At 45.3% G+C, this 26,598-nt stretch overlaps 2 protein-coding genes across 4 annotated transcripts in view; one reads left to right on the top strand and one right to left on the bottom strand.

The window, feature by feature from the left end:
• Positions 1-13,849, bottom strand: part of LOC134983674 (zinc finger protein 271-like) — a 172,106-nt gene extending 158,257 nt beyond the window's left edge. Inside the window, exons 1-6 of one of the 3 annotated variants that reach the window (XM_063949340.1) lie at positions 13,685-13,849; positions 11,401-11,549; positions 10,372-10,563; positions 8,876-8,993; positions 8,699-8,796; positions 8,241-8,547 (exon numbers count right to left, since the gene is read on the bottom strand). In XM_063949340.1, coding sequence (XP_063805410.1) covers positions 8,241-8,547; positions 8,699-8,796; positions 8,876-8,993; positions 10,372-10,563; positions 11,401-11,478 — 793 coding nt within the window. In that variant the 5' untranslated portion in view covers positions 11,479-11,549; positions 13,685-13,849. The other 2 variants (XM_063949338.1, XM_063949339.1) reach the window with 2 other exon arrangements.
• Positions 1-26,598, top strand: part of LOC134983676 (zinc finger protein 585A-like) — a 158,550-nt gene that overhangs the window by 115,147 nt on the left and 16,805 nt on the right. The window lies entirely within an intron of this gene.

The raw sequence follows: 26,598 nt of genomic DNA, 5'->3' as shown, positions 1-26,598 counted from the left end.
ACCCGCACCGCTAGAGGAGTGCTAAATTATAAATACATATCGGCGCTCGCAAATTTGTTAGATAATATCACTGAAATGTATGATGACACGTTTAGATATACTGGAAGAGAACTTCAAGCTTATAAAACAGAACTGGTACAGCATAGAATGGTTCTTAATTACCTCACAGCAGTAACAGGCGGATATTGTGTTACATTGGCAACACAGTACGGCGTGAAGTGTTGCACGTATATCACGAATAGCACCGAGGATCCGGTCGAGGTCATAGACCAAAAGATGGACGATATTCTCCAATTGAAGTGGGAATTTCGCCGAAAACACAATCTCACCCTTGCTGCTGTAGGTAATGAGCTGACTGGTTGGGTGTCATGGTTGAACCCGCGAAATTGGTTCTCCGGTTTAGGAGAGTGGGCTCAAGGAGTCATAATGGATGTTGGGAAGTTTCTCCTATGTATCTTAGGTGTTGTCATATCAATTGGCTTGATATTTAGATGCGGTCAGGCTTTAATGAAGTGCAAACAAAGTACAAGAGTGATGAGTTTGAGGAGTGAGGAAACTGTAATTAACCTGGATTTGATTTATGACCCAACGATAGAAACAATGATGTGATGAAAATGCGATTATACGGTCCGTTTCTTTCACCTGTTTTTCTGGTTTTTCTCCAAGATAAAAAGACCCCCTTGGACGAGGAAGTTGACAAGACGCTATACAGACAACGGATAGACCAAAGAAGAAGTTTTGACCACTTGAGATACGGACATTTGATGAACTTTGCCATGGATCCCCAGTTTCCCTAGAATTCTTAAACTTACGCTAGCCCAACATTTTTTGTAAATCTAATGGCATTGACAAAGCTTTTTGCTCACACCTAATGGGCAAAACAGCGCAAAGAAGACGACTTTCAACTGATACCGAACAAAACTTCAACCGACAGATGTACATTAACCTGACATAGAATACCACTGCATTTACCATAAGTGTTCTTTATCTTCATTTCTACAACCCTCAGGTAATGACACACATAGTCGATAGGGAATCCAGGCACAGATATCAGCAACCACATACCTCCCCTATTCATGTATCATCAACTAAAATGTGCTCCCCCATTTTGTTACAACTGAAAGCCGAAATGAGCTCGGTAGAGTTTGACAGCCCATCCACAGACCCTTAATACGGGATAAGAAGGAATTCAAATGTATACTTCGCAATACCTTGAAGCTTGATTTACGACACGTACGGCACGATGATACATGACCCCCCAAACATGGACTCATACACACATGCTTCTGCTATCTCACTAGGTCATACCCTCTTCACACCTACTCCTCTCTCCTCCCTTACCCAACCATGGAAATGAATTAACCCCTGACATATATTTTTCTCCTTTTGAAATGTTTTAGAAGGTGGCAGTTATTATTGACTGCCAAAGGGTGGACTGTCAAAGTCAGAAAAATATCTCTATACACACTGCCATATTTGCACCTCATACTGGTCCGCGCTGCGCATGCGTACGCTCTCCCGTACGTGCACATACTCACAGTCGCGGGCACCCGCAGGCGCATGGTATGCGTATTTACGGTAGAGTTTATGTAATCATAGCGTGCGACTCATTCGTTACATATTTTCACTAATAATGTATTTTGTAGATCATGGTCCCTTTGATAGATTCTGAAAGTTTAGTTAACATAGCATGTTCCTGAACAGAGAGATCCCTCTTTGTATTGTACGAAGGGTCTAACAGGGGTCATACAGTAGTGTTTGGTACCCATCGGAAGAGTATTTAAATAGCAATATTCCGGTGTTGGTTTGGAGCGGATTAGTCGCTCGTGCGAATAGTTATGGACATAAGAAGTTTATGTCCATTTACTATTATTTGTTCTTACTTAGTCATGCGGCGGGAAACCCAGTATCCCACCCACCTGAACAGTTGGAAACAGTCACAGCCCACCTGTATGAATCAACCTATGACCTTTTGTTATAATGCGAAGCCGAATTCCTGTGTCCAATGGACAATGAGATTGTAGGGACCATTGAATTGTATTGTGTGTGGAGCATAAAAGACGAGCCTGTGGCATCCAGCTTTCACTTCTCTTCAACGGTTCTCATTGCTGATAATCGGGAGCTGGATGTCCAGAGGCGCTTGCGATCGTTTCCCCTTGTGCGTAAGTTTTCTCCGTAATCATATTGTCTTACTGTGAGCCATCTCTCTCTCTCCCTTCTCTTTCTCTCGTATTTTCCCTTAATTGTATTGTATTGTATTTCCCGTATAGTTATCTGGTTAGTTAGTCTATGTTATATTGTAGTGTGTTATTTGTACTGTGATTCCTTTTGCAAATATAATAGTCATAATACATATAATAGGTTTTGGACCCTAAGCCCAGGTATCTGTGTATTCTTTATAGTGTTAAGTATTCTCTGAGCGTCAGTGACGCTCAAACAGCTTTGTAGTTAATCAGGTTACATCAGGTTGCACTTACACTCTGTCTCTACACTAAGGTATACTGTGTATCTCATTGTTAAAGGTATAGATATAAAGGTTTTAACGTTGTGAGCGTCTACGCCGCTGGTGATCTCCTCGTGGTCCCGAGCGTCCGCTAGGCCATAGCGACTCATTACGTTAGTCGGCAGCCAATAGCGTGCTTGCCTGTGATCTCTGGGCCGTGAGCGAACGCGACGCTTGAGCGTCTCGACTACGGCTGAGCGATCGTTACGCAACTTGTGTACCCTTACGGTACCTCTTACGTAGACAGCGTACAGTGTTCTTAGACCTCATAAAGGGTGATATATACGATAAATATTTAGCTTTATCAACCGGTTCACCAAGATGGCACATTTCATCCCTCTCACCGGTCTTCCGTCAGCTTCCAAGTTGGCTCAAGTGTTTATACAAGAGATCTTCCGACTTCACGGTCTTCCTGAAGAGATCATCTCGGATCGTGGAGTACAATTTGTAGCCAAATTTTGGCGAAGTTTGTGTCAAGCCCTCCAAGTCAAGTTAAAGTTTTCCACGGCTTACCATCCTCAGACCAATGGTCAAACCGAGAGGGTGAATCAGGACTTGGAGGCCTTCCTCCGTATATATGTGTCTTCCTCTCAAGATGACTGGGTTCAACTCCTTCCTTGGGCCGAGTTCAGCCACAACAATTAATACCATTCCTCATCTTCTTCTACACCATTCTTCATTAATTATGGATTCCACCCTAAAGTCCCAGAATTCCAACCGCTTCCCGCAACTTCTGTTCCAGCAGTGGATGTCACCTTGCGTCAGTTTTCAAATAACTGGAGGAACGTCCGCGCAGCCCTGCTTAAAGCCTCATTCAGGTATAAGAAGTTTGCCGATAGGAAGCGTAGAGCGGTTCCTGCTCTCAAAGTGGGTGATCGTGTGTGGCTGTCCACGAAGAATTTGAGGTTGAGAGTTCCCAGCATGAAATTTGCACCTCGCTACATCGGACCCTTCAAGATTGAACAAGTCATCAATCCTGTTGCCTACAGGTTACAGTTACCATCCTTCTTGAAAATACCCAGGACATTTCATGTTTCTTTGTTGAAACCGCTGATCCTGAATCGGTTTCATTCCGCACTTCCTCCAGCTCCCAAAGTTCAGACTCAACGGGGAGTCGAGTACGAGGTGGCCAAGATTTTGGACTCACGTTTCCGTTACGGTCAGTTACAATACCTCATTGACTGGAAGGGCTATGGTCCTGAAGAACGCTCTTGGACCAATGCCTCAGACGTCCATGCTCCTGCCTTGGTCCGAAATTTCCACGCAAAGTTTCCTTTAAAGCCTAAGAAGTGTCCTGGGGCCACTCCTAAAGGGGGGGGGTGCTGTCACGATCCGGGTATCTGGACGCCATTACTTACCCTTCAGATGCCTTTTAAGGCTGGCTCAGCGTTCCAGGACCGGATCCCGCTGTTCCTGAGTTTCCACATGCAGAATGTCAGAGTGGTGATTTCATCAGCCGCGGCCTCCGCTGTGCCCGCGTGGTTAAATGTGCGCTTGTCAGTCTGGCGTCTCCTGTGGTCGGCGTCGCCATTACTGTTTCAATTCACACATGGATTACAAACCAAACTTCCCTCCAAGTGTCTGCATGGGCGCAGCCATCTTGGATTTTGTCATCTGATTATTTCCACCAATCTGCTGTCTGTATTGTTGATTTGCATAATTGCCTAGCCAACCCCTTCCTTGCTGCAGGTATAAGTATGCTGTGCCTGAGCAAGGAAGGCGTCAGTGCTTTGTTTGTCTAACCTAGTTCCAGTTTGTCTCTCTCCTGTGGTTGTCTTCCAGGTTCCAGCTCCTGTCTCCAGACTTCTGCTATAGAGACCCGCACCAGCATTCCATCTGCGGTGTAGCCTGACTCTCCGATCCATTCTGGACTCACCTGTTTCCAGCTACAACAATCACCTGCTTCCAGCCCAGCTTCCAGCAGTGTATAGCTTCTCTTAAAGGGCCGGTGTCCTTTTCTGCAGTTTACCACTCTCCACCGGTATTATTATTTCACCGCTCTCAAACTCCAAACTTCATTATTATTTCATCGCTCTCAAGTTCGTTTATTATTTAACTGGTTCCAGCCAGTATCCACTCCGTACCAACAACAGTCTGGTTCCAGCCAGTATCCACAGCAGCCGTTTTACCTTCAGCAGCCCAGCCTTTCCTGGAACATCAGCTGGTACGATCCTGGGTTCTCTCCATTGCTACAGTCAGGCCTGGTAAGGACTTTCCAACTAGAAGATTATAAGAACTGTCTCACACTACCAGTGCCTGTGGCCCTTGCCACCCTGTAGTACCCAGGAATTGTATTTATCCTCTGTTGACTTTTATGTTTCCTTTTACTACTGCTGTGTTACGGAGTTTGTCATAATAAACATCATTGACTTTTATCCTGGTTGTCGTGGTCACGCCTTCGGGCAGTTATTCTACATGTTACTTACATGTCTAGGGGTCTGATACAACCTCCCAGGTTCCGTTACATCTCAGCCCCTACAACTGAGGCTGCCTCCCGTCAGCTCAGGCCCTCAGTTGTGACACCTTTTTTGTGGTACCTGGGGTAATATCAGAAATGTGCAACACATTTTTCATTGCAGTAATCATGTAACGGGTGGCTCTATTGGAATGTACACTAGTCTCATCATCGTCGACACTGGAGTCACTATCCGTGTCGACATCTGTGTCTGCCATCTGAGGTAGCGGGCGTTTTAGAGCCCCTGATGGCTTTTGAGACGCCAGGGCAGGCACGGGCTGAGAAGCCGGCTGTCCCACATGTGCTATGTCGTCAAACCTTTTATGTAAGGAGTCGACACTATCACGTAATTCCTTCCATAAGTCCATCCATTCAGGTGTCGGCCCCGATGGGGGTGACATCACATTTATCGGCACCTGCTCCGCCTCCACATAACTAAAACAAAATCACCAAGTAGGCGCACGGTACCAGTGATGTTGATAAAAACACAATTTATTAACATAAAACCAATAACAAACTGATTAAAAGACACAACACTACACAGAGCATATAACTGAGGTATTATACCTTATAATTCACACATAAAGTGTACAAATAAGTGAAAGGGACACTAATATGCAGGAGAACCCGTCTCTGTAAGAACCCTCAACAAACAAGAGTACAGAAGTAAGGGCCACACTTGACACATTAAGTGTCCCACGGAGCACGACATCCATCACTTTCAGCCGTCTGTTACAAGTTACCGGTGAATGATCCAGCCTGTGATTCAATCATTCCACTCTAACTCTCCTTGCATTTGGAACATTGTTACCTCCTGCCCGGCCGGGCGTCGCTCAGCAAGCTGGAGGATCTGTATGGTGATCTAATACAGGCAACTGGTGCTGCACAGAAAGAAGTGGCTTTCATCTGAATATACCGCTGACGGATGTCTCACCCATGCACAGGGTGATAACAAGCGGTTTTTTAACCATTTATCCCGTACAGCAAGAGATCATTACGTCTCAGTGAGTAACATTAATCGGCTGGTTTATTTTGCTCCAAGGAAACACTATTTAAATCTGGACACCTTTATGGTCACAAACGCTTATTACATCAGTTTACAGGACTTCCTTTTCATTTAAACTGTCTGATATGGAATTAATGTGAGAGATTAACCCTATTTTACAGAGACGGGTTCTCCTGCATATTAGTGTCCCTTTCACTTATTAATACACTTTATGTGTGAATTATAAGGTATAATACCTCAGTTATATGCTCTGTGTAGTGTTGTGTCTTTTAATCAGTTTGTTATTGGTTTTATGTTAATAAATTGTGTTTTTATCAACATCACTGGTACCGTGCGCCTACTTGGTGATTTTGTTTTAGTTGTTTCACTTTCAGGAGGCCGGCTACCTCCTTACCAAGTGGCTGCCATTACCAGTGCTATATTTGCACGACCCTGTTCAGCGCCTAAAAACCTTTTTTCTGTCCGCCTCCACATAAGCCTCCTCATCAAACATGTCGACACAGCCGTACCGACACACCGCACACACACAGGGAATGCTCTGACTGAGGACAGGACCCCACAAAGCCCTTTGGGGAGACAGAGAGAGAGTATGCCAGCACACACCAGAGCGCTATATAAAACATGGATATACACTACACCAGGCTTTCCCAACCACGGTCCTCAAGGCACACCAACAGTGCAGGTTGTAGTGATATCCAGGCTGCAGCACAGATGGTTAAATCAAAATAACTGAGCTACTAATTAAGTCACCTGTGCTGAAGCTTGGATATCACTAAAACCTGCACTGTTGGTGTGCCTTGAGGACCGTGATTGGGAAAGCCTGCACTACACAGTGATTTTTCCCCTATAGCTGCTTATATAATACAGATTGCGCCTAAAATTAGTGCCCACCCCTCTCTTTTTTACCCTATGTAGTCTGGAACTGCAGTACCCAATCATAGGATATTTAAATGGTCTAATTATATGGTGATTTTTCCTCATTTTAATCACAGTACTGTGCTATAGACATTATCCATACAAAGTAAACTGATTCTTTTGGATGAAATCTCTAGGTGAAATACACCTTATTTGAATACAGGCTGGCCAGCATATGTGGACATTTACGTTTAATGAATCAGTGCACTGTATTGTGATTTTTTATTAAGGGATTATATTTTGAATACGATACCATTATTTAAGTTTAAAGTGATTATGGCATCATTGCGGGTTCTTTTATAAGATCTAGATGGTTTAAAATCTGCTACAATTGTTCAATAATATTGTGAGGTCACCTCTGAATCAGATAGTATATACTGTATATTTTATTTTATCTATCCATATTTTTGGATTATTAATAAAATTATTATATTTTAAAAGTTAATCCTGTTGCGCACAGATTGGTTTCTTTTTCTTCACTGCAGGGGAGAGCCTGGGGAGCGATCCTTCCAGCGGAGCTGTGAGGGAAAATGGCGCCAGTGTGCTGAGGGAGATAGCCCCGCCCCCTTTCAGGCGGGCTTCTCCCGCTTTTTTTATACAGTTATGGCAGGGGATTTTACAGACTATATTATGTGTTAATTTGCCAAGTAAGGAGTTTATATTGCTGCTCAGGGCGCCCCCCCCCCCCCCCCCGCGCCCTGCTCCCATCAGTGACCGGACTGTGTGGTGTGCCTGGGGAGCAGGAGTATAATAGGGGCTGATGTCTCCTGATGTATGAGATACACCAGAGAGAGTGGGGAGGAGACTGGTCAGATCTCTGGGCTGGTAACACACAGTGACATGATGTGAGGGGGAGAGCAGGAGTATAATTAGGGCTGATGGCTCCTGATGTATGAGATACACCAGAGAGTGTGGGGAGGAGACTGGTCAGATCTCTGGGCTGGTAACACACAGTGACATGATGTGAGGGGGAGAGCATGAGTATAATAGGGGCTGATGGCTCCTGATGTATGAGATACACCAGAGAGTGTGGGGAGGAGACTGGTCAGATCTCTGGGCTGGTAACACACAGTGACATGATGTGAGGGGGAGAGCAGGAGTATAATAGGGGCTGATGTCTCCTGATGTATGAGATACACCAGAGAGTGTGGGGAGGAGACTGGTCAGATCTCTGGGCTGGTAACACAGTGACATGAAGTGAGGGGGAGAGCAGGAGTATAATAGGGGCTGATGGCTCCTGAATCCACACTGGGCAAATAAAGTTCCCTAATTTGTACTGACAGAGGAGGGTGCAGGATAAGAGATTGCTGTAGTGACTGAAGGAGAATATGTGACTTCTGTAATAAGTGTTTATTACTCACCAGTGCTGATATCTGTAGGGATCTCCTCCTCCTTCCACTGCTGATCACCCCTCACATACGTCTCTTCTTCTCCCTCTGTATCTTCTGCCTTTATATCAGTCACATACGTCTCTTCTTCTCCCTCTATATCTTCTGCCTTCATATCAGTCACATACGTCTCTTCTTCTCCCTCTATATCTTCTGTCTTTATATCAGTCATATACGTCTCTTCTTCTCCCTCTATATTTTCTCCCTTCATATCAGTCACATACGTCTCCTCTTCTCCCTCTATATCTTTGTCTTTAACATTATTTATTTGGGCTTCACCCTATGTAAACCATCAATAAAAGAAGACTGTAATAATTGTTGATTTCAGTAATAGATTAAACAATACAAATTTATTGACACACACAGCTGCTCTACACATCATATAGTGACAGTCACTTTGGTATATTGGGGAGACCCTAAATCCCACCTACCTGATCCTCCTGTGGGATCCTGTGATTCTCCTCTGTACAGTCCTGGGAATACAGAGGACGGGGACATCTCTCTGGGGTATCTCTGTTACTGGGTCCATCTGTAGGAGACACACAGTGACTGAGTACAGTGTATATATGTGGTTATCAGGTGATGTGTGTATATAGGGGCCCCCATACCTGCTCTCCCCTGTACAATACATGACAGTCTCCTATTACCCAGTGATGTGAGGGGCCGGTGATTCTCCATCATCACGTCCTTGTACAGACCCCTGTGTTCCTCTATATACTCCCCCTCCTGCATGGAGACATAGACAGTGACATCCTGACACCTTATAGGAACCTGACACACACAGTGATACAGTCATCACCCAAACACATCCCCTGGTGTTACTGTATAATGTCCCATTCCCTGTAGTCACCTCTCCAGTCATCACCCAGACACGTCCCCTGGTGTTACTGTATAATGTCCAATTCCCAGCAGTCACCTCTCCAGTTATCACCCAGACACATCCCCTGGTGTTACTGTATAATGCCCCATTCCCAGCAGTCACCTCTCCAGTCATAACCCAGACACATCCCCTGGTGTTACTGTATAATGTCCCATTCCCAGCAGTCACCTCTCCAATCATCACCCTGACACATCCCCTGGTGTTACTGTATAATGCCCCATTCCCAGCTGTCTTCTCTCCAGTCATCACCCAGACACATCCCCTGGTGTAACTGTACAATGCCCCATTCCCAGAAGTCACCTCTCCAGTCATCACCCAGACACATACCCCGGTGTAACTGTATAATGCCCCATTCCCAGCAGTCACCTCTCCAGTCATCACCCAGACACATCCCCTGGTGTTACTGTATAATGTCCCATTCCCAGCAGTCACCTCTCCAGTCATCACCCAGACACTTTCCCTGGTGTTACTGTACAATGCCCCATTCCCAGAAGTCACCTCTCCAGTCATCACCCAGACACATACCCCGGTGTAACTGTATAATGTCCCATTTCCAGCAGTCACCTCTCCAGTCATCACCCAGACACGTCCCCCGATGTTACTGTATAATGTCCTATTCCCAGCAGTCACCTCTTTAGTCATCACCCAGATACGTCCCCTGGTGTTACTGTATAATGTCCCATTCCCAGTAGTCACCTCTCCAGTCATCACCCAGATACGTCCCCTGGTGTTAATGTATAATGTCCCATTCCCAGCAGTCACCTCTCCAGTCATCACCCAGATATGTCCCCTGGTGTTACTGTATAATGTCCTATTCCCAGCAGTCACCTCTCCAGTCATCACCCAGACACATACCCTGGTGTTACTGTATAATGCCCCATTCCCAGCAGTCACCTCTCCAGTCATCACCCAGACACATCCCCCGGTGTTACTGTAAAATGCCCCATTCCCAGCAGTCACCTCTCCAGTCATCACCCAGACACATCCCCCGGTGTTACTGTAAAATGCCCCATTCCCAGCAGTCACCTCTTCAGCCATCACCCAGACACATCCCCTGGTGTTACTGTATAATGTCCCATTCCCAGCAGTCACCTCTCCAGTCATCACCCAGACACTTTCCCTGGTGTTACTGTACAATGCCCCATTCCCAGAAGTCACCTCTCCAGTCATCACCCAGACACATACCCTGGTGTTACTGTATACTGTCCCATTCCCAGCAGTCACCTCTCCAGTCAGCAACTGAATGATCTTGTTGGTGAGTTTCAGGATCTTCTGGTCATTGTGTCTTTCATGTGTCAGTGAGTGAGGTGGGGGCACCGTGATGGGGCTCTGGGTTCTACTCAGTCCTCCAGATACACAGGGATGGCTGCTGGTTATCTCACACTCATTGGATGTCTTCTTCACTATTGTGTAATCCTGTGTAATGGTGGAGATATCAAATATCAATATATACACTCCCAGATCCCCTCACCTCCCCAGTCATGTCCCTGTATTATTACTATAGAAATAAGTGACGTCACTGTGACACTCCCAGATCCCCTTACCTCCTCAGTCATGTCCCTGTATTATTACTATAGATATAAGTGACGTCACTGTGACTCTTCCAGACTCCTTCAACTCTCCAGTCACGTCCCTGTATTATTGATATAGATATAATTGACGTCACTGTGCCGCTTCCAGATCCCCTCCCCAGTCATGTCCCTGTATTATTACTATACATATAAGCGATTTCACGGTGAAGCTCCCAGATCCCATCACCTCCCCAGTCATGTCCCTGTATTATTACTATAGATATAAGTGATGTCACTGTGATGCTCTAAGACCCCCTCACTTCCCCAGTGACAGCCCTGTATTATTACTATAGATATAAGTTATGTCACTGTGACACTCCCAGATCCCCTTACCTCTCCAATCATGTCCCTGTATTATTACTATAGATATAAGTGATGTCACAGTGATGCTCCCAGATCCCCTCACCTCCCCAGTCATGTCCCTGTATTATTACTATAGATATAAGGTCACAGTGATGCTCCCAGATCCCCTCACCTCCCCAGTCATGTCCCTGTATTATTATTATAGATATAAGGTCACTTTGATGCTCTCAGATCCACTCACCTCCCCAGTCATATCCCTGTATTATTACTATAGATATAAGGTCACTGTGACGCTCCCAGATCCACACACCTCCCCAGTCATGTCCCTGTATTATTACTATAGATATAAGGTCACTGAGACGCTCCCAGATCCACTCACCTCCCCAGTCAGTAGGTAGATGATCTCCAGGGTGATATTTATTATCTTTTCAGTCCTGTGACTCCTGTCCTTGTCCATCCTTTGTGAATCAGAGAGAATACAGAACGTGTGATGTGTAATAAAGACTCCGTTCCCCACAGCTGGAGTTCCTTGGAATAAATATAATACATAAAACATATTGCACATGTAACATAGTAAATATAAAATAGAGTGGTTATTAAGTCTCCTATTTCCCCACAGCCATAGAGTCCTGGTCAGTGTCTCCGAGGTTCCTGTGACCCAGCCCCATAAGGCTGTACTGCATAGTGGGACTGATCTAGAATGTAGCGCTATTGTGGGTGGAGTCACAATGAGCTGATGTTCGGTACACCGCTCATGTGCAAAACCCGTACGGAGCATGTGCTCTATGTGTCCTGAGTTGTCAGACGAGTATGGCTGCAGCCATGAAGTGGTGTAAGGGTGAGAATTGGTTGTGAAGGGACAGGGTCTCCTGAGGGAAATTTCATGGCCTCATTCATGGAGCTGCGGCGTACAGTCTCCGTGACCTCAGGATTCACAGATCCAGCCGATGGTGTAGCAAAGGTGGCAGAAGACAGGAGGTGGAAAGGCGGCAGGAGACAGGCAGGGGAAAGGTTGCAGGAAACAGGCAGGGGAAAGGTTGCAGGAGACAGGCAAGGAGGTGGCAGGAGACAGGGAGGGGGTGGCAGGAGACAGGGGAAAGGCGGCAGGAGACCGGCCAGGGGGAGCAGGAGACAGGGGAAAGGCGACAGGCAGGGAAAAGGCGGCAGGTGACAGGCAGGGAAAAGGCGGCAGGAGACAGGCAGGTAGGCAGCAGGGTGGAGGTGGCAGGAGACAGGCAGGGGAAAGGCGGCAGGAGACAGACGGGGTAAAGGCAACAGGAGACAGGCAGGGGAAAGGCGACAGGAGACAGGCAGGGGAAAGGCGGCAGGAGACAGGCAGGGGAAAGGCGGCAGGAGACAGGCAGGGGAAAGGCGGCAGGATACATTATTTGTTCTCAGGAGATTGAATAATTTCTTAATCATTTGTAATAAAAGTTATGTTTTACTCTGAGAATATCTCATTATTTCTTCACAAGAGTGCGCCCACAAAGAAGTCTACTTTCTTTCTCTTGTCACTGTGACACTCCCAGGCCCCCCTCACCTCCCCAGTCATGTCCCTGTATTATTACTATAGATATGTGATGTCACTGTGACGCTCCCAGATCCCCTCACCTCCCCAGTCATGTCCCTGTATTATTACTATAGATATAAGTGATGTCAAAGTGACACTCCCAGATCCCTTTACCTCCCCAGTCATGTCCCTGTATTACTATAGATCTAAATGATGTCACTGTGACACTCCCAGGAGTGTGATATACATTTGCTTCATACTGCTTCAATTATCATCTGTTACACATGCCAGGGATATTATGGTCTCTGCTTTAATATATCCGAGAATTTGAGCAATATTTTCAATCCCCACAATTTCATATAATAAAATTAATAATAATAATAACAACGACACTAAAGGCTGCACCCCAGCATAAACATAATAACATATGTCTTTATTAACAGGACACCACAGGTTGCTCCTCCAGTATAATAATAATAAAAGGACACCACAGGCTACTCCCCCTGTATAATAATAACAGGACACCACAGGCTGCTCCTCCTGTATAATAATAATAATTACAGGACACCACAAGCTGCTCCCTCTGTATAATAATAATAATAGTAATAATAGTAATAATAATAACAGGACACCACACACTGCTACCCCTGTATTGTAATAATAATAATAATAATAACAAGAGACAACAGGCTGCTTCCCCTGTATAAAAATAATATCAGGACACCACAGGCTCCTCCCCCTGTATAATAATAATAATAATAAAAATAGGACACCACAGGCTGCTCATCCTGTATAATAATAACAAGACACCACAGGCTGCTCCTGCTGTATAATAATAATAATAATAATAATAATAATAATAACAGGACACCACAGGCTGCTCCCCCTATATAATAATAAAAATAACAGGACACCACAGGCTGCTCCTCCTGTATAATAATAATAATAATAATAATAATATCAGGACACCACGGGCTGCTCCCCCTGTATAATAATAATAACAGGACACCACAGGCTGCTCCCCTGTATAGTAAGACGCCATTACCTGATCTCCACGAACACTGCGGGGCCTAGCTCCTCCCCCTTGAGTCGTAACTCCTCCCCCTTACGGAAAAGGTCCCTTAGCCCACTTGATTCTAGCATCTACCATTACCTGATCTCTACGGACAACGACAAGGTACAGTGACCGGAAGTAAGGAGGAAAGCACAGGCATGATTGGCACGGGCCGATTCCTGGTGACTGGCCCCTCCCCTGCCACACCACGCTCACAGCCCGTGTTCTGTAATGACTATTACTATACATGTCCTCAGTGCAGGAGGCCGGCGGCCATTTTCTTGTAGACCAATCCGGCAGCAGCTGCAGCAGCAGCAATAGGTTCCCTGGCCGTGTAGTGACGTCAGGAGCGGCGGCCATTTTCCCCTGGTCTGAGCTCCGCCTTCCTTCTATCATTCCCACAAGGCAGCAGGAGCAGAGAGCAGCCATTGCTGTGTCTGGCAGCAGGTAATGATATTATTATTATTATTATTCTATAGGCTGAGCAGCTCTGGTGTCAGGCTCTGTACTACAGGGGGAGCAGCCTCTGGTGCCTTGTTATAGTGCAGCTGGAGCAGCCTCTGGTGCTGCATTATCCCTGTACAGGTGGCTGACACTCTAGTGTCCTATTACTGTAATACAGGTGGCACAGATCCTGCCGTTACCGTAATACAAGTGGCGCAGACCGCGCCATTACCGTAATACAGGTGGCGCAGACCCCGCCGTTATCGTAATACAGGTGGCGCAGACCCCGCCGTTACCGTGATACAGGCGGCTCGGACCTCACCGTTACGGTAATGCAGGCGGCGCGGATTACGCCATTACCGTAATACAGGTGGCGCAGCCCCTGCCGTTACCGTAATACAGGGGGACGCAGACCCCGCCGTTACCATAATACAGGTGGTGCAGATCCCGCCGTTACCGTAATACAGGTGGCGCAGACCCAGCCGTTACCGTAATACAGGTGGCGCAGACCCCGGCGTTACCGGAATACAGGTGGCGCGCACCGCGCCGTTACCGCACACACGAGACATTAATGTGTTCTGTCCTGTGGCATTGTACTATACAGGGGTAGCGACCTGTATTGTCTTGCTATACAGAGATAGGGGCCTGTGTTTTATTACTATACAGAGGGAGTGGACTGTGTTGTTCTAATATACAGAGGAGCTGTTTAATATACAGGGGAGCAGCATGTGATTTCCTACTCTACAGGGGGAGTGGCCTGTGGCATCCTCCTATACAGGGGTAGTGGATTGTGACGTCCTACTATACAGGGGAAGGGGGCTGTGGTGTCTTGTTACTAATATTATATAGTGTGAGTGGCATGTATTGTCTTTCTATACAGAAGGAGTGGCCTGTGTTGTCATAATAGACAGGAGAAGTGGCCTGTGTTTTCATAATATACAGGGGTAGCATACTGTGCTGTCATAGTATACACGGGGAGCGGCCAGTGTTGTCATAGTATACAGAGCGAGCGGCCTATGTTGTTATACAGGGGGAGTGTCCTGTACTGTCATAATATACAGGGGTAGCATGCTGTGCTGTCATAGTAAACGGGGAGCGGCCTGTGTTGTCATAATATACAGGGGTAGCATCCTGTGCTGTCATAGTATACAGGGGTAGCATCCTGTGTTGTCATAGTATACAGGGGGAGCGGCCTGTATTGTCCTAATATACAGGGGGAGTGGCCTGTCTTGTCATAATATACAGGGGTAGCATCTTGTGTTGTCATAGTATACTGGGGTAGCATCCTGTGTTGTCATAATTTACAGGGGTAGCATCCTGTGTTATAGTATACAGGGGGAGTGGCCTGTGTTGTCATAATAGACAGGAGGAGTGGGCTGTGTTGTCATAATATACAGGGGTAGCATCCTGTGTTGTCATAATAGAGAAGAAGAGAGGCCTGTGTTGTCATAATAGACAGGAGGAGCGGCCTGTGGCATCCTACTCTACAGGGGCAGCGGCCTGTGTTATAATATTTACTTCCTTTCGTTCCTCACACTCACTGCTTGACCCATTCCAGTCTGGCTTCCGTCCTCCCCACTCCAGTGAACTGCCCTTACAAAAGTCTGCAATGACCTCCATGCTGCTAAATCCTACTCTCTACTTGTTCTTCTTGATCTCTCTGCTGCTTTTGACACTGTGGACCACACTCTCTTACTGCAAATCCTTCACTCCATTGGTCTGCGTGATACTGCCCCCTCCTGGCTGTCTTCCTGCCTCTCTGACCATTCTTTCTCTGTCTCCTCTCATGACTCCAGCTCCTCCCTCTTCCCCTAACTGTAGATGTCCCCGAAGGTTCTGTCCTTGGTCCTCTTCTTTTCTCTCTCTCTATACGTCCTCACTAGGTAAGCTCATTAGTTCTTTTGATTTCCAATATCATCTCTATGCTGATGACACTCAAATCTAACTTTCCTCTCTCCGGACCTCTCTCCTGCTCTCCTTACTCGTATCTCCAACTGTCTCTGGATGTTCCAGCGCTTTATTACACCTAACATGTCTAAGACCGAGCTGATCATCTTCCCTCCCTCCCGCATAACCTCACCTCCTACAATCTTATTATCTATTGATGGCACTACTATCTCCTCTAGCCCCCAAGTGCGCTGTCTTGGAGTAATCCTTCCATCCTCCCTCTCCTTCACACCACACATTCAGCATCTCTCACGGTGCTGCCGTTTTCATCTAAAAAATATTTCCAAGATTAGACCCTTTCACACCCAGAATTCCACCAAGACCCTGAGCCACTCACCGGTCATCTCCAGACTGGACTACTGTAATCTCCTCCTGACTGGCACCCCTAACACATACATAACTCCACTCCAATCTACCCTCAATGCTGCTGCCTGGCTCATCTTCCTCACCAAATGTACTACGTCCACCTCCCCTCTCCTACAAGCCCTTCACTGGCTCCCCTTCCCCTTCAGAATCCAATTCAAACTTCTCACACTCACTTACAAAGCCCTCACCCACTCCTCTCCCATTTACATCTCTGATCTTATCTCCCTTTACACCACCACCTGTCCTCTTTGCTCTGCTAATGCACGCCGCCTCTCCTGCCAACTGATTACCTCCTCCCACTCCTACCTACAAGATTTCTCACGTGCTGCTCTCTTTCTCTGGAATTCTCTACTTCTCCCCATCCGACTCTCCACCTTTCTACAAAACTTCAATTGGGCTCTCAAGACCCACTTCTTCACCAACCCCAGCCAACTATCCTCCTAACCGTCTTGTCCACGCTCACAGTCTACTTCTACTATGTCACCCTGGTGTCTTAGCCCTTCACCTTTTAGATTGTAAGCTCGCAAGAGCAGGGCCTTCTCCATCATGTGCCTTGCCTTCTCTTACTAACACTATCTTATACTCCATACTCCCTTTGATGGCACCTAACCCCCGGTTTTCTGTATATATCTTGTATTTTTCCTATATTGTCTCAAACTGTAAGTTTATTTTATTTTTGCTCATTTGTTTATGTACTGTGTAATGGGTGCTGTGGATCCCTTATGGCACCATATAAATACAGGATAATACGAAATAGTTTTCTTTAACTGATACAATTCGCCATTATTGTTTCTTTTAAATACTTTGTATCCATTTGTTGTTGAAACATTAGTATCCAAGTGACATAACTGGGGAGGTGAGGGGATCTGGGTGTATCACTGTGACGTTGCTTATATATATAATAATACAGGGACATGACTGGGGAGGTCAAGGGATCTGGGAGTGTCAAAGTGACATCACCTATATCTATAGTAATAATAAAGGGACATGATGTCACGAACCGATCTCTCACCTCTGCGGGTTCTGGGGTTCATCCATTGCCGGTGCGGTTGCTCGCGGTGCTCTGCGGCCGTGTGGGGACGCGGCGTGATCGGTGGCACAGGTGATGCAGGAGCTAGGAGTGCGGGGACCGAATAGCCAAAGGCACCGCTGTGTGTCTGCAGTATAGGAGGCGGCCATGTTGGAGACCAAATAAGCAATACAGAGCACTAGTGAAAACACCTGTGGGTAACTGTAAGCCAATCCCGTGCTTGTGCTGCCTTTAAGTAGACTGGGATTATGCTACTCTGAGCCAGTGCTTCGTTGTATCTAAGCTATGCCTTAGCTCTGTGCTCTCTCCGTGCATTTCTGTGTGATTCCCGTGGTCCAGATATCGCCTCCGCTCCCAGAGGTCTGTCTGCAGCCTTCACTGTTTAAGATCCTCCAGCGCCCTGCTGTGCTGTCAGTCAATCACTCACCCAGTGGCAAACAATTGGATTCCCAGAGTCTTGTATGAGGTTACCCTGTCTGCCTGCTTCAACCACACAGACTTTGGAGGATTCTACTAACATCAGCTGTTCGTTTGCTCTGCTCTAAACTTAACCCATTCATCACCTTTGTCGTCTGCTGCAGTTTCTCAGTGATCTTCAGAACTCGCAAGTAACCCATTTCAGTACTTTGTTTTCTGTGTGCTACAATCAAGGACAATTCTTCACAGCGTCTCAGTTAAATCAAATATCTACAGTTACTTATTCATGTCTGCATTATCCAGTTAACACAATATACAGTTCTGCATCAAATCTTGTTGCTTTTGGACAATTCATCATTCATTCACAAGCCTGTTTTAAACTCAGTTCTATGAACATTTCCTCAATGTATCTTTAAGACTGTTCCTGTTTATCATTTTACCACTTCATGCATTACGTCAGTTTATATATGGTGATTTATAATTTGTCATTCAACTTCTTACTGAAATTGTTGCTTTCAATAAATATCTGAAACTGAACTTTCTTCGTCGTCCCTGCTTCCATTATACCCCAGCACCTACACCTGTGGTTGGTCCAGGGTTAACGGAGTCACAAAAACACCCGGCCCTGACAGTAAGCACTGGCCACATGGATCCGTCAGGTGACCAATTCGCAGGAGGCGGTGCTACGACAGACATCCTTTCCCGTTTGGAAAATCAGGAGTCTACACAGACACAAATAGTTCAGTTTATGCAAACTATGGCAGATCGTTTGGAGGTTCTTCATACGGCTATAAAGACATCTCAAGTCCAAGTCCCAACTCTGGTTGTTCCGGCTACCACAACGGTTTCTCCTGTGACGCTGCCTGTGTCCCGTTTGCAGTTACCCTCTCCGAGTAAGTTTGACGGGACTCCAAAGCTTTGCAGAGGATTTCTGAACCAATGCGAGATCCAGTTCGAAGTGTTGTCTGCTAGCTTTCCATCAGCCCGTTCTAAGGTTGCATATATTATTGTCCTCCTCTCCGGTCAGGCTTTGGAGTGGGCGTCGCCACTATGGGAGAGGGGAGATTCCATTCTCTCTAATTACAAAGAGTTCGTATCATCCTTCCGGAAAATCTTCGATGAACCAGGCAGAACCACCTCAGCATCTTTGGAGATTCTCCATCTATGTCAAGGTTTACGTCCTGTCAGTCAATATATTATTCAATTTCGCACGTTGTCTTCAGAGTTAAACTGGAATGAGGAGGCCCTGATCGGGGCGTTTTGGAATGGACTTTCAGAGAAAATCAAGGATGATTAAACCATTCGGGATGTGCCAACTAAGCTGGATGAATTGAGTTCTATCTGTATTAAACTTGACCTACGCTACAGAGAGCAATGTTTATAGAAATCCAGGGCAGAGAGATCCAGTCCACGCTATCATCCTAGGCCTTGACAAGATTCTTCATCTCAGTCTCCTGTAACGACAGAAGATCCTATGCAGATTGGGCGCTCTCGCCTCACAGAGGAGGAACAAATTAGTCGTCGACAGGGTAACCTCTGCATATACTGCGGGTCCTCCGAACATTTAGTTAAGGCCTGCAAACTCCGGCCAGGGAAACTCTTGCTCCTAGCTTATTCAAGAGACGTTAAGCTAGGAGTTACTTTGGAATCACGTTCTGGGAAAGAGACGACTTTGCCTATTCATTTAGAAGTTCCAAGTTCTACAGTTAAAGTTTCAGCTCTCCTAGATTCCGGGGCAGCCGAGAACTTCATCTCTTCAGCCTTCGTCATACGGTCTAAAGTTGAAACTATGCCTCTGGGAGTGGCAGTTGCTGTTACAGCAGTGGATGGAAGTCGGATTCCAGATGGTATAATTACTCATCGAACCGTATGTCTCAAGATGAAAGTTAGTGTGCTCCATTCCAAATATATTTCCTTCTTCATGATTCCTAAAGCCTCTCATGATGTGATACTTGGATTACCTTGGCTACAGAAACATAATCCACAATTTAATTGGCAAACCATGGAAGTTCTTTCGTGGGGAAATCCTGTACCAAGGACTGTTTAGCTTCAATTATACAGCTCCGGTCAGTTAGTCTTCCCGACTTACCCTCAGTCTATCAATCCTTTGAGGATGTTTTCAGTAAACAAGCGGCAGACTCCTTACCCCCTCATCGCGAATGGGAGTGCCCAATCGTTTTGGTACCAGGCAAAACACCTCCTAGGGGGCGAATCTATCCGTTATCCATCCCAGAGACTCAAGCTATGTCTGATTATATACAAGAAAATTTAACCAAAGGATTCATCAGACCAACTTCTTCACCTGCAGGAGCCGGATTTTTCTTCGTTAAGAAGAAGGATGGTGGGTTACGACCATGCATAGATTACCGTGGACTTAATGAGATCACTGTGAAAAACAAGTACCCATTACCATTAATTCCAGAATTATTTGACCGGGTAAAGGGAGCTACTGTATTTACAAAATTAGATCTTCGAGGGGCCTACAATTTAATCCGCATCCGTGCAGGGGACGAATGGAAGACTGCCTTTAATACCCGGGATGGGCATTACGAATACCTTGTAATGCCTTTTGGTCTTTGTAATGCGCCTGCAGTTTTCTAAAGCTATGTGAATGAACTTTTTCGTGATCTTTTCTACAAGTGTCTAGTAGTGTACTTGGATGATATCTTAATATTCTCCAAGGATCTGAAGTCTCACCGTCACCAAGTTAAAGAGGTACTAACACGTCTGAGAAAAAATCGACTATATTGTAAATTGGAGAAGTGTACTTTTGAAGTATCCTCCATACCATTCCTTGGTTACATAATTTCCGGAACAAAGCTATGTATGGATCCTGTAAAGGTACAAGCTATCCGAGATTGGTCTACTCCTACGACTCTCAAGGGGATTCAGCGATTCCTTGGCTTTGCTAATTTCTATAGGAGATTCATTAAGAATTACTCTACGTTGGCCGCTCCCATCACAGCCTTGACTCGCAAGGGAGCAAATCCTATGAACTGGTCTTCTGAAGCAATCAAAGCCTTCTCTGATTTAAAACAAGCCTTTGTGTCAGCCCACATTCTTCAACAGCCAGATTTGAACCGTCCCTTTCTACTGGAGGTGGACGCATCTACGGAGGCAGTAGGAGCTGTGTTGTCACAAGTCTTTGAAGATAAAAAAGTCCATCCCTGCGGTTATTTCTCCCGTAAGTTCCTACCGGATGAACGTAACTATGCAATTGGGGAGCAAGAATTACTTGCCATCAAGCTGGCATTTGAGGAGTGGAGATACCTTCTAGAGGGAGCGCAACATCGCATTACAGTATATACCGATCATAAGAATCTCCTATATCTGCAGTCAGCTCAGTGTTTGAATCCACGACAAGCTCGATGGGTGCTTTTCTTCACACAATTTAATTTCAAGCTCACCTATCATCCAGGGTCTCAGAACAAAAAGGCAGATGCCCTTTATCGGTCCTTCACTTCTTCTGAATTAAACGATGCTACCACGAATCAAGCCATTGTGAGTCCTATGTCCTTTCTAATGACTCGAACCTCTCCAGTTCCTCCGCCCGGCAAAACCTTTGTCTCCACAAATCTTCAAAAACGACTGCTTACTTGGGCTCACTCTTCATCCTTCATGGGTCATCCTGGAGTTCTAAAGACTCTCAAATTTATTCAGCAGTCTTACTGGTGGCCACGTCTTAAAGCCGATGTTCAAGAGTTTATAGCAGCAGATCAAGAGCTTCAACGTTTATCTAGAATCTGGAGTTGTGTGCGCAAGTCGTTGATCAAAACTTCTGCTCGTTGTAAAACTTTCACAGATAGAAAACGTAAGGCTGTACCAAATTACAAGGTGGGAGACCAAGTTTGAATTTCTACTCGCAATCTTAAGTTCAAAGTTCCTTCTAAGAAATTTGCTCCCAAGTTTATTGGCCCATTTCCCATTGTAAAGGTACTCAATCCTGTGTCATATAAAGTCAAGTTGCCACCGTCTTTGAGAATTCCTAACGCTTTTCATACATCGTTATTGAAACCTTTGATTCTCAATAAGTTCCGTACTACCCTGTCCAAACCTCCTAAAGTTCACTCTTTGCAGGATGAGAAATTTGAAGTTAAGGAGATTGTGGACTTACGTCGCCGATATGGACGTCTGCAGTTTTTGGTCGACTGGAAGGGTCATGGTCCAGAGGAGAGGTCCTGGGTTTTTGCCGAAGATGTTCATGCTCCAAGACTGGTACAGAAATTCTATTCCAAGAATCCTAATAAAGCTCAAAGGTGTCTGGAGACCACCCTTAAAGGAGGGGGTACTGTCACGAACTGATCTCTCACCTCTGCGGGTTCTGGGGTTCATCCATTGCCGCTGCGGTTGCTTGCGGTGCTGTGCGGCCATGTGGGGACGTGGCGTGATCGGTGGCACAGGTGATGCAGTATCTGGGAGTGCGGGGACCGAATGGCCAAAGGCACCGCTGTGTGTCTGCAGTATAGGAGGCGGCCATGTTGGAGACCAAATAAGCAATACAGAGCACTAGTGAAAACACCTGTGGGTAAGTGTAAGCCAATCCCGTGCTTGTGCTGCCTTTAAGTAGGCTGGGATTATGCTACTCTGAGCCAGTGCTTCGTTGTATCTACACTATGCCATAGCTCTGTGCTCTCTCCGTGCATTCCTGTGTGATTCCCGTGGTCCAGATATCGCCTCCGCTCCCAGAGGTCTCATCACCATGCAGCCATCACTGTTAAAGATCCTCCAGCTCCCTGCTGTGCTGTCAGTCAATCACTCACCCAGTGGCAAACAATTGGATTCCCAGAGTCTTGTATGAGGTTACCCTGTCTGCCTGTTTCAACCACACAGACTTTGGAGGATTCTACTAACATCAGCTGTTCGTTTGCTCTGCTCTAAACTTAACCCATTCATCACCTTTGTCGTCTCCTGCAGTTTCTCAGTGATCTTCAGAACTCGCAAGTAACCCATTTCAGTACTTTGTTTTCTGTGTTCTACAATCAAGGACAATTCTTCACAGCCTCTCAGTTAAATCTTTAAAGTTCATTACAAATATCTACAGTTACTTATTCATGTCTGCATTATCCAGTTAACACAATGGCCCTCATTCCGAGTCGTTCGCTCGGTAATTTTCATCGCATCGCAGTGAAATTCCGCTTAGTACGCATGCGCAATAATCGCACTGCGACTGCGCCAAGTAATTTTACAATGAAGATAGTATTTTTACTCACGGCTTTTTCTTCGCTCCGGCGATCGTAGTGTGATTGACAGGAAATGGGTGTTACTGGGCGGAAACACGGCGTTTTCGGGGCGTGTGGATAAAAACGCTACCGTTTCCGGAAAAAACGCAGGAGTGGCCGGAGAAACGGGGGAGTGTCTGGGCGAACGCCGGGTGTGTTTATGACGTCAAACCAGGAACGACAAGCACTGAACTGATCGCAGATGCCGAGTAAGTCTGAACCTACTCTGAAACTGCTAAGTAGTTTGTAATCGCAATATTGCGAATACATCGGTCGCAATTTTAAGAAGCTAAGATACACTCCCAGTAGGCGTAGGCTTAGCCTGAGCAACTCTGCTAAATTCGCCTTGCGAGCGATCAACTCGGAATGAGGGCCAATATACAGTTCTGCATCAAATCTTGTTGCTTTTGGACAATTCATCATTCATTCACAAGCCTGTTTTAAACTCAGTTCTATGAACATTTCCTCAATGTATCTTTAAGACTGTTCCTGTTTATCATTTTACCACTTCATGCATTACGTCAGTTTATACAGGTTGAGTCTCCCTTATCCAAAATGCTTGGGACCAGAGGTATTTTGGATATCGGATTCTTCCGTATTTTGGAATAATTGCATACCATAATGAGATATCATGGTAATGGGACCTAAATCTAAACACAGAATGCATTTATGTTTCATATACACCTTATACACACAGCCTGAAGGTCATTTTAGCCAATATTTTTTAGAACTTTGTGCATTAAACAAAGTGTGCCTACATTCACACAATTCATTTATGTTTCATATACACCCTATTCACACAGCCTGAAGGACATTTAATACAATATTTTTAATAACTTTGTGTATTAAACAAAGTTTGTGTACATTGAGACATCAAAAAACAAAGGTTTCACTATCTCACTCTCACTCAAAAAAGTCCGTATTTCGGAATATTCCGTATTTCGGAATATATGGATATGGGATACTCAACCTGTATATGGTGATTTATAATTTGTCATTCAACTTCTTACTGAAATTGTTGCTTTCAATAAATATATGAAACGGAACTTTCTTCGTCCTCCCTGCTTCCATTATACCCCAGCACCTACACCTGTGGTTGTCCAGGGTTAACGGATTCACTAAAACACCCGACCCTGACACATGACTGGGGAGGTGAGGGGATTTGGGACCATCACAGTGATGTCACTTATATTTATAATAATAATACAAGGACATGACTGGGTAGGTGAGGGGATCTGGGAGTGCCACAGTGACATCACTTATATCTATAGTAATACAGGGTCATGACTGGGGAGGTGAAGGGATCTGAGAGCGTCACAATGATGTCACTTATATTTATAGTAATAATACAAGATCATGACTAGAGAGGCGGGGGAGTCTGGTAGTGTCACAGTTACATCACTTATATCTATAATAATAATACAGAGACATGACTGGGGAGGTGAGGGGGTCTAGGAGTGTCACAGTGACGTCACTCATATCTATAGTAATAACATAGGGACATGACTGGAGAGGTGAGGGGGTCTAGGAGTGTCACAGTGACGTCACTCATATCTATAGTAATAACATAGGGACATGACTGGAGAGGTGAGGGGATCTGGGAGTGTCACAGTGACATCACTAATATCTATAATAATACAGGGACATGACTGGGGAGGTGAGGGGGTCTGGGAGCGTCACAGTGACATCACTCATATCTATAATAATACAGGGACATGATTGGGGTGGTCAGTGGATCTGGCAGCATCACAGTGATATCACTTATATATGTAATAATAATAATACTGGGACGTGACTGGGTTGGTGAAAGGGTCTGGGAACGTCACAGTGACATCACTTATATCTATAGTAATAATTTGGGGACATGACTAGGGAGGTGAGGGGATCTGGGAGTGTCACAGTGACCACTTATATCTATAGTAATAATTTGGGGACATGACTGGGGAGGTGAGGGGATCTGGACGTGTCACAGTGACAGCACTTATATCTATAGTAATAATACAGGGACATGACTGGGGAGGTAAGGGGATCTGTGAGTGTCACAGTGACATCACTTATATCTCTAGTAATAATACAAGGATATGACTGGGGAGGTGAGTGGGTCTGGGAGCATCATAGTGACATCACATTTTTATAATAATAATAATACTACAGGGACTTGACTGGGGAGGTGAGTCGCAGTGACATCACTTACTACTGTAGTAATAATACAGGGACATGACAGGGGTGGTGAGGGGATCTGGGAGTGCCACAGTGACATCACTTATATCTGTAGTAATAAAACAGGTACATGACTGAGTAGGTGAAGGGATCTGGGAGCGTCACAATGATGTCACTTATATTTATAGTAATAATACAAGGACATGACTGGGGAGGCGGGGGAGTCTGGTAGTGTCACAGTGACATCACATATCTCTATAGTAATAATACAGGGACATAACTGGGGAGAAGAGGGGGTCTGGGAGTGTCACAATAACATCACTTATATCTATAGTAATAATATAGGGACATGACTGGGGAAGTGAGGGGATCTGGTAGTATTTAGAATGTGACAATACTAAATTCCTTTGTCGTATAAACAACCCTTTATGAAGCTAAGAACACTGTACGCTGTTTACTTAAAAAGTACCGTAATGGTACGCTATCTGCGTAACGATCGCTCAGCCGTAGGCGAGACGCTCAAGCGTCACGTTCGCTCACGGCCCAGTGATCACAGGACACGTTATTGGTTATGTCTAGGGGAATGATTCGCTGTAGCGTAGCCTACGCTCGAGACCACGAGGAGGTCACCAGCGATGCAGACGCTCACAACACTATACCTTTATGTTAAAATCTTATACCAATGAAATACACTGAATACCTTAATGTGAGTACAGGGTGTAAGTGCAACCTTGTGTAACCTGACTATCTACAAAGCTGCTTGTGCGTCACCGACGCTCAAGTGAACACTTAACACTATAGAAAATACACAGATACTGGTTTAGGTTCCAAGGCCTATTAACTGTATTATATCTAATATACTTGTAAAAGGGGATAACAGTACATATGATACACTACAATATAACAAAGACTTCCTAACCACAGAACTAAACAATAAATACAAAAAGACAATACTACACTGACCTAAATGCAATACAATACAATACTATAATACTATGAGAGATATAAGAGAAAAGAAGAGAGAGAGAGAGAGAGAGAGAGACGGAGAGAGATGAGAGAAATTGGCTCACAGAAAGACAATGATTACGGAGAGAAACTTACGCACAAGTGTAACGATCGCAAGCGCCTCTGGACAGCCAGCTTCCCGATTATCAGCAATGATAACAGTTTGAAGAGAAGTGAAGGCTGGATGTCACAGGCCCGTCTTTTATGCTACTCACACAATGCAATCTAATGGTCCCTACAGTCTCACTGTCCATTGGACGCAGGAACTCGGCTTCGCATTATAACAAAGGTCACAAGTTGATTCATATCAGTGGCCCTGGTTATGCAAAACAATGGGTGATAACTAACACATTCCTGTCTTCTGGAGGGGGTATTGTTTGGCGAATACAAAACAGAATCCTGTCTGGGTTTTGTTCTATATTCAT

Source organism: Pseudophryne corroboree, assembly GCF_028390025.1.
Source record: "Pseudophryne corroboree isolate aPseCor3 chromosome 3 unlocalized genomic scaffold, aPseCor3.hap2 SUPER_3_unloc_20, whole genome shotgun sequence".
Lineage (NCBI taxonomy): Eukaryota > Metazoa > Chordata > Amphibia > Anura > Myobatrachidae > Pseudophryne > Pseudophryne corroboree.
Note: the sequence above shows the minus strand (reverse complement) of the source record. Positions and strands in the feature narration are given on the sequence as shown.